The sequence below is a fragment of the Asterias rubens genome, chromosome 1 (genome assembly GCF_902459465.1).
Source record: "Asterias rubens chromosome 1, eAstRub1.3, whole genome shotgun sequence".
Classification (NCBI taxonomy): Eukaryota; Metazoa; Echinodermata; class Asteroidea; order Forcipulatida; family Asteriidae; genus Asterias; species Asterias rubens.
In genome coordinates this window covers 13,339,838-13,349,275 of record NC_047062.1, presented here as the reverse complement: position 1 = coordinate 13,349,275, position 9,438 = coordinate 13,339,838, and the positions used below count along the sequence as shown (strand labels likewise).

General features: G+C 35.3%; 1 protein-coding gene across 1 annotated transcript; it reads right to left on the bottom strand.

The window, feature by feature from the left end:
• Positions 1-2,795: 2,795 nt before the first annotated feature.
• Positions 2,796-8,855, bottom strand: LOC117306864 (organic solute transporter subunit alpha-like). Its single transcript, XM_033791425.1, has 7 exons — positions 8,615-8,855; positions 6,804-6,964; positions 6,014-6,087; positions 4,880-5,017; positions 4,421-4,532; positions 3,436-3,688; positions 2,796-3,119 (listed from the first exon to the last, which is right to left on the bottom strand). Exons 1-7 carry the CDS (start codon positions 8,682-8,684, stop codon positions 2,926-2,928), a joined length of 1,002 nt encoding a protein of 333 aa, XP_033647316.1. The 5' UTR covers positions 8,685-8,855; the 3' UTR covers positions 2,796-2,925.
• Between the last annotated feature and the right edge of the window lie 583 nt (positions 8,856-9,438).

The following is a 9,438-nucleotide window of genomic DNA, read 5'->3' as shown; positions in this document are numbered from 1 at the left end:
CCTTTTATCACCAGGCAAGCTCAACAGTAAAACATCAAAGACACCTGTCATATTTAGAACTAGAATGCAGTGCGTATGCTCTGAAGAAAGTCACATGCTGGTTTGTTTTACAAAAATCAACTTGGCATGTACAGTGTTTCTAAGGTTAATATTGAAGGGCAAATCAAAGTTAATGTGTGTGGTTAGTTTTTACTCACTAACTTGATTTACCTCAATTGTAATTTTAACTGTCTGAAAATTCCTTTCTTTACAATGTTTTTAAAAAACAGGGTTTTTTTTAAGGGGGGGGGTGTTCTTTTTGGGCTGATATGCAACATTCTGGGGATTAAAGACAATACATTATGTGAAAGAAAATCCTACATGTCTGTATTTGATGCCTTTTATTACATTGTCTTGATCACATAAAATAAAGTTATTTTACAAAACGTTATTTTAGTCGAAGAAAATGTGGATAACTAACTGACAATTCTCGTCAAACCACTGTTCTAAAAACTTTGTTTTGGCGAGAAAAACTTCATAATTTTTTTTTTTTAAAGTTTCTAAATGAAGAAGTTTCCTAAGACTGATTACTGTTAAAACCAAACTCTCTTTGTGTGAGAAAAAACGAAAAGCTCAGCTGAAACTTTACATTTGACATTTATGTATCCTACAAATCAGACCCTACCTTTTAAGTAGCTTATAGTACTTCGTATATTTCAGTTCTTTGAATAATTTGTACACAAATTTCAATCACACTACTCTCAATCTCACAACCTTTGGAACCCTTTTTTCATCAATCGTATCAGTTTTTCTGGAGTGAAATTTCAGACAAAGAAATAAAAGGCAATGGACACTATTGGTAATTACTCAAAATAATTATCAGCATAAAACCTTACTTAATAACGAGTAATGGGGAGAGGTTGATAGTATAAAACATTTTGAGAAACGACTCCCTCTGAAGTGACGTAGTTTTCGAGAAAGAAGTAATTTTCCACGAATTTGATTTGGAGACCTCAGAATTAGAATTTGAGGTCTCGAAATCAAGCATCTGAAAGCACACAACTTCGTGTGACAAGGATGTTTTTCTTTCATTATTATCTTCCAACTTCGACGACCGATTGAGCTCAAATTTTCACAGGTTTGTTATGTTATGTATACGTTCAGATACACCAAGTGAGAAGACTGGTCTTTGACAATTACCAATAGTGTCCAGTGTCTACAAGACTTTCTTTAATCTGTCTGTTTAAAACAAAAAGCAGTTGTTCCTCTACATAAAAATAAACCATGCTCTATGATTTACTCTCGTTTTTAAGATACTGCTTTCATAAATTATTTAGAATCTATAACTCCAATGGTTATCAAATATACTTCCCCAAAGATCTAGGTCCACGTAACACTGACATGTGTTTATTAGAGGACTGAAACTTATCAATGTTTTTAAAACGACCCTAAAACGTTTTCTGACTTTGTATGGTCTACACACTTTTCTTTTTACAATTTCTATCAGAAAAAAATTCTAGAGCTGAATTCCAAAACTAACTAAGAAATTCTCATTTGAAACTCCTACAAATGGAACATTTAACTTTTCAATCTTTGCAATTCACTGGCACAGCTGACATTTTTCAATCGCGAGATTGCAGATATTTTTTTAAGTAAACTTGTGTACACTACATTGCAGATCACATCAATCTTGATCACGTCAATCTTACATTAATGTCACCATTTTGAGGAATACCTCATCACCAAGTTGATATATTTTAAGAGATGTTTATTTGCATAACAGATAAAAACACTGGTGTGTGATGGGCACTGTATACTCGGTAGTTTCCCAAGTTCATTATGAAGTGAACATTTACTACTATATTTGAGCAAGGAAATGTTCAACATTCTAATAAAATTCATTTCAGAATTTAGGCCGCGAGTGTTTCTGGTTAAAATGGGGGATTCAATAACTTCATAATCGCACACTTGCAATTATTCAAGACCATGTGATATTTAAAGGCAGTGGACACTATTGGTAATTACTCAAAATATTTATTAGCATAAAACCTTACTTGGTAATGAGTAAATAGTCACTAATGGGGAGAGGTTGATAGTATAAAACATTGTGAGAAACGGCTCCCTCAGAAGAGGAGTAGTTTTCGAGAAAGAAATAATTTTCCACAAATTTGATTTGGAGACCACAGATTTAGAATTTGAGGTCTCAAAATCAAGCATCTGAACGCACACAACTTTGTGTGACAAGGGTGTTTTTTCTTTCATTATTATCTCGCAACTTCGACCACCGATGGTTGTAGACACAGAAAATGTGTCCACAAATAACATTTCATCGTGTCAGTGCAAAAACGTTGAACTCCTACAAAAAGCATTTTTGTTACCCAATGTATCTCGCTTTAAAAAACACCCTGGATATGTACACCAGGGCTTGAATGTAGCTCAAAAAAGTGCACCGGACCAGGATTTATTTTTCAAGACCAGTACCTTCAGAGGAAAGAGCTTTCTACACAGTTTGTTTAAAGGCACTGGACACTATCGATAATTACTCAAAATAATTATTAGCACAAAACCTTACTTGGTAACGAGTAATGGGGAGAGACTGATGGTATAAAACATTGTGAGAAACGGCTGGCTCTGAAGTGGAGTAGTTTTCGAGAAAGAAATAATTTTCCACAAATTTGATTTTGAGACCTCGGATTTAGAATTTGAGGTCTCGAAATCAAGCATCTGAACGCACACAACTTCGTGTGACAAGAGTGTTTTTTCTTTCATTATTATCTCGCAACTTCGACGACCGATTGAGCTCAAATTTTCACAGGTTTGTTATTTTATGCATTTGTTGAGATACAGCCAGTGAGAAGACTGGTCTTTGACAAATACCAATAGTGTCCAATTTCTTTAACAACCACTATAAATGCACTTTTTATTTGTTTATCAAGCTGCAGATGGTTACATATTTGTGTATGAATTATACAAGGATCTACTACTAGGTCCCTTCTTCAATAATGGTTTCTTCCACCTTGGTGTAGACTTCTTGACCATGTCGACTAGACTGACCACGTTACCTTTCCTTGTTCTGAAGTACATCATAACTATGGGGTACATGATGGCACTTTCTATTATCTGGAAGAAGCTGTACCAACCTAAGATAAGTCAACAAGAAGGAAAAGATTACAATTATTTGATAGTCAGAATAAGATTTTTGGTTGCATTCTCCCCCAAATTACTCCCAACATGATGCAATGAATGATGTCAGGTAAATTGGTCAAAACAAGAACCATGGGCTGAGCGCTGACATTCTTGAACAAAATGGCGCGGTGAGATTGTACACCCCTGGAAACAAGGTTACTTCTGATTATATTATTACCTGTTAAATAAAGAAAACAATGGTGGAGGGAAGGATTTCTGTATCAATCTATTAACAATGATGTGAACAAGAAACACAAAAATTGAACTCACAATTTGCCCTATTTGCACTGTCGCACAACGAGACACAAGGCATAACGCCATTGGTCGTCAAGAGGCCAATGATGACCATTTGAACGTCACTGATGAGAAAACCGACAAATAGAATCAGGCACTTGGTGCTGAGGTAGAAACCTTTAAGCAGTGGCTTGGCGGCATTATGGACCATGTAAAGAGCTGCTGTGAAAATACCACCAGAGACCAGTACCAACGAGTAGATTATAATGGAACCATTCGCAGTTGTCATCTGAACGAAGAAAAATATCAAAGTTATGTTTTTAATTCAGGTTTATTTTCTTGTTTTGATTAGGGAGGAATTGTTGCATTAAAGGCACTGGACACAGTTGGTAATTACTCAAAATGTATACACATGTATTAGCATACAAAAATTACTTGGTATTGAGCGACGGACAGCTGTTGACTATGGTATAAACAGAAGAAAGACTCCCTCTAAAGTAAAGTAGTTTTTGAGAAAGAGGAATTTCTCACTATAATATTTGAATCTGAGAAAGACTTCAGGCCTAAAGACTTTCTCAGTCATCTGGAAGCACAGTCCTGTTCTGTGCAACAAGGGTATTTTTTATTTCCTTATTTTGAGCAAAAATTATAGAATTTATGCATATGTTGGGATACAAGTTTTTTATGGTCAGTCATTTTGTATTATAACTCCCCTTTCAAATATTCTGCCTTTTCATTGGTTTAGAGCACGTCACATGATATGTCTTAGTTTTGCTAGACGGCGGCCGGGTGATAGTGCACCGTTTGCCGTGTGATAGTCCGACGACTATCACACGGCGTGCAGTACTCGTACATCTTTTTACCCACCTCGTACCCAATCAGTTGTGCATCTGTGTAGCTGAAACGAACGTAACATGTACGAAGATGATAAATAGTCTGTTGGGGCGTTATAAATTTACCAATCTATGGCACTACTATTATTTAAAATGGGGACAAAATAACAATATAACTTAGGTCATACCTGGCTTGGACTGTATGTTCCATTAACAAACAAAACATTCTCAATAAACATGAGTAGTGCTCTGATCATGGCAAACTGGATGACACAACTCCGCAGTCGTAAAATAGACCATCTATAGACAGAAAACAAACACATAGTATTTGAACCATTGGCTACCATTTAATATTTCTTATCAATGAACCAGCAATGAATAGGTGAATAAATTAATAAATCATATTTAAGGGTGAAATGATTTGTGCCTAAAGACCTTATTTATGCATTGACATTAAGGTGCCATCTTAGAGGTAAAACGATGATGAAACAATGGAAATGAACAGATTTGTAAGCACGGCCGACAGGATTGGCGAGGGCTCCCCCCTACTCAAATGCGCCCTACTCGTGTGCACAGGTCTTCAACAAAAGACCACACCAGTTACCAGTGACGTTGATCTCATTTTGTCTTTACTGTTCAACACTCACTCTGTCAACTTGATGGTTGGTTTTTTACAACAGAAAACGGACACTTGTGTATCAGCAATTTTGTGAATAGCTTGCTCATAGCCACCAAAGTAGAAGACAATAAGTCCCATGAAGAAGTAGATACCTAGTGCGTAGTAGCTGTCAAGAGAAAAAAAACAAACAGTTTTAAGACAACCTCCTTTTGATGGCATAATTATTAATATTATTTGTTCTGCCATTTCTCAAAAACCCAACATATAATATAGGCCTACAACTGTACTCTGTTAAGGGGGTTGCCCATATTATATATAAAGTTGGCCAGGATGAACAAAAGTGTACTACACTGAGACTAAAAATTCTGTTAATCTAAATATGAAAATGGGAACATTCAAAGGAAAAAATATACATTTACAAATCATTAAATCGATTTGAAAATATACAAAGACATTTAAATAAGAAAACGAAATTAAAAGCTTGGTAAATATAAACAATTAAGAAGTGTATAGGTAAATAATTTTAGATTAGAAGTGTATAGGTTAAAAAATAAATAAACAAACAATTAAGTAATTTTTAGCAAGACAGTATGGCAAGGAGAGAGAAAATAAATCAATATTAAACAACTGTAAAAAAGGAGATAAATAAACAAAGAAACAAATCAATAAATATGCATGCAAGTAAGCAAAGCCATGAGTAAACATGCACACGATGTCAGCAAAATCAGGAATAAACATGCACACGATGTCAGCAAAGCCATGAATAAACATGCACACGATGTCAGCAAAATCAGGAATAAGTGTAAATTACATCAAGTATTTTATTGTTCACTCTATAAAAATAATTATACCAACTCCCCTGCTAAAATTGATCTTCAATTAACCATATTTTTAAAGATGCAGTCTGAAGGGACACATTTTATATAGCAGTTTATGCAGAAAATACAGCTTAACAATTTCCTGCAAAGCAAAGATAAGCAGGATAATAGTCAGAGATGGTGCACATTAATAGGTTTTAAGGCTGGTATAACCTTATTCCTGAAAACATTACTTGTTGTGCTGATCTAATTTTTAGCTCTATGAAGTTTGGCTCTAGCGAAGTCAATACATTTTTTTTGCTCATAAGATATGTCAGAGGTAAACATTATTTTCTTGTACATACCAAGTTGCAGTGAGATTACAGAAGACTGCTGATCTTGGGAAGTAGAGGGACAAAAGCGAAGTTATCGCAAAAAGCTGCAAACAATAAATAAATATAAAATAATAAACAAATACATTTTTCATTTTCGATCAATCAAACAATTTATATTATGCCAGTCCAGCACTTGTTGCATTAAAGGCAGTATTGGTAATTACTCAAAATTATTATTAGCATTTAATACCTTTCTTGATTACGAGTAATGGGGAGAGGTTGCTGGTATAAAACATTGTGAGAAACGGCTCCCTTTGAAGTCACGTAGATTTCAAGAAAGAAGTAATTTTCCATGAATTATATTTTGAGACCTCAGATTTAGATTTTGAGGTCTCGAAATCAAGCATCCGAAAGCACACAACTTAGTGTGACAAGGGTGTTTTTCTTTCATTATTATCTCACAACTTCGACGACCAATTGGGCCCAAAGTTTCAAAGGCTTGTTATTATATGCATATGTTGACATACACCAAGTGAGAAGACTGGTCGTTGACAATTACCAATAGTGTCCAGTGTCTTTAAAGAGTTTGTAATGCTAACAATTATTTTGAGCGATTACCAATAGTGTTCACTTTTTTGTTTAAAGTTCTCAGGATTCCACATCCTAGGAGCAGAGGGCATGACTGTTGTTTTTCTTTTTCTTTTGAAAGAGAATTTTGCCTATAAATCACTATCTCCAATGAACAAAGAAACAATGTATTTGACCCTACAATCTTCATTCCCAGTAAACCTAAATATTAAAGAATAAACAAGACACTTACGGGATATATTCCAAGAATCCATAAGATCCGGATCATTCTGTCTTTATTCGGTATCTTCTGGACAACAAAGTTCACATTCTCGACAAATGCAAAAACGAGAAGCATCGTAATAAATGTTAGAATCCAGAAAGCACTGGTCATTGTGGTATCCTCAAATATATCTGGCAGAAAAAGAAAAAAAAATAATAATATTAACAATTCCTCTCAAATCAATTGTAAATTAGTTTCATATTGCTACATTCATGTACAAAAGCATTTTACATTGTATTACAAAACTTATGGAAGATAATGAACTTTATGTTACAGATGAGTGCGTGATATAAGACACAATAATTATACCTATGAATATGCTCTAAAATTTCTTGACCACAAATGTGGTCACAATATCCATGTAGTATTTCAACAAAAACAGAAAAACATGTGCAAAAAGAGGAACACATTTGAAGGGGATTCGGGAGGGGGGGTGGGCAATAATAATAATAATAATAATAACCCGTTTTTATATAGCGCTTTTCACAACCGGAGGGCGTCCCAAAGCGCTTCACATTATTTCCCCTGGTCACTGGGCCTTAAATCACTCCTTAAACCATCTCAGCTCCCTGGTGGGGAGTATACAGCCTTGTGCAACATTAATATGCGCTACTCGGCTAAATCAATCACAAGAACCATCTCTGCCCTCGCAGGTACCCATTTACCCCTGGGTGGAGAGAAGCAATTATAGTTAAGTGTCTTGCTCAGGGACACAAGTTTCACGACCGGGATTCGAACCCACACTCTGCTGAACAGAAGCACCAGAGCTTGAGTTCGGTGTTCTTATCCACTCGGCCACGACACCCGTGCATTCAGGGGAAACCAATTAGTACAGCTAAGAAAAACTATGGTAGTACATCCATGTAACAAAGTCTTTGTGAGAAGTGTTGGTTTTACCCGTGTGGCTAGTACCAGAGCCATACAGGTTCATCTCATCGGAGCCAATACTCAGTCCCAGAAGAGTTTTATGTAAGGTTGTATCCCCCCCAAGTCTAATTCCAAAAATGTTCTTATGATCAACACCATGCAGTTTGTAACATCACTTCGCTGGCTTACTTAGTGCTATAAATCCGTTAATAGCAATTTCATAATCGTAATAAACACAAGGGCTTTAACTGGAAATTGTCCCTAAATAACAAAAAATCAAAATCCATATATAAAATGTTTTTTTGTAGAAAATCAATATTACTTTGTTCTTAAAGGAACACGTTGCCTTGGATCGGACGAGTTGGTCTATAAAAAGCATTTGTAACCGTTTTTTATAGAATGCATATGGTTGGAAAGATGTTTTAAAAGTAGAATACAATGATCCACACAAGTTTGCTTCGAAATTGCGTGGTTATCCTTTTACTTTGCGTACTAACACGGTCGGCCATTTATGGGAGTCAAAAATTTGACTCCCATAAATGGCCGACCGTGTTAGTCGACGAGGTAAAAGGAAAACCGTGCAATTTCGAGGCATGTTTGTGTGGATCATTGTATTCTTTTTTTACACCTTTCTACCCATATGCATTTTATTAAAAACGGTTTCAAAGACCAACTCGACCGATCCAAGGCAACGTGTTCCTTTAACAATTATTTCGGAGACCACTCTTGATCAATAAACTCCATTTACAAGGAGCTCCAAAATGTGCAAAACCAATTTTATAAAATCAAACAAACAAAGTAACGACCTTACAGTTCTGAGCTAACGAACTACAGAAAAAAACAAATGCTTCACATCTAATCCAGACTGAGGAATCAGAAATACAAGCTTTGAGGGTATATATGAATTAACTTACAGTCCAAGACATCGAGCACTGAGCGATCATACGGCAGACACTCCCTTGTGTCATTCGTAGTGTTATCCATTCTTGTTGAGTATCGTCAGTTTGACCTGATGAAAAACGAAAACAAAACACCAGAAATAATTGTTGAGTGACAATATTTAAGTACTCTTTTAGCATGCACTGCTGTTGGTTGCCCCCAAGTTGTCTCGTGTGACAAGCCTTAATGCTTCATCTGAATGAATGAATTAACTCAAATCTGTGAATAGTAATATTCGATGAATGGAATGTTTTAGCAAATGTAGCACACAAGTCATATGTCCACTAATTCCTAACAATCAACAAGAAAAATATGTGACCATTTGGTGAATGGATCCTCTTCATTGAGATTGCCTGAAACTGGTTGCCTGTAAATTGCCTCTTGTATAAACTTACGAGAAGAAACTCAAAAATTTAAATCAAGTGTGTTTATATCCCCTCTGGTTAAGCTTACTTGGTCTACAGAATTCTAGCAAATTCAAGAAAAGTTATTGATAAATTCTTATGTAGATTTTAAGCAGGCAATTTGCCTCTTATTTTTACTGCACCACACTCAAGGTAGCTTTTTAATAAGAGCACTGCTTCAAATAATAATTTTTCTTCAGACGCAGTAAATTAACTGTGATTAAAAGTACATGTATAATCCAAGTATAACATAATTTTATAAACGACAGCTACCTTTAGATGCTATTTTTATCGGTTGAAAGTCCCATTCATATAATTGTAATAACATTTATATTTTAAGAAAACCTCAACTATCGAACTCACCGTGTGGTATCAAAGTGCTTCCAAAATCAACT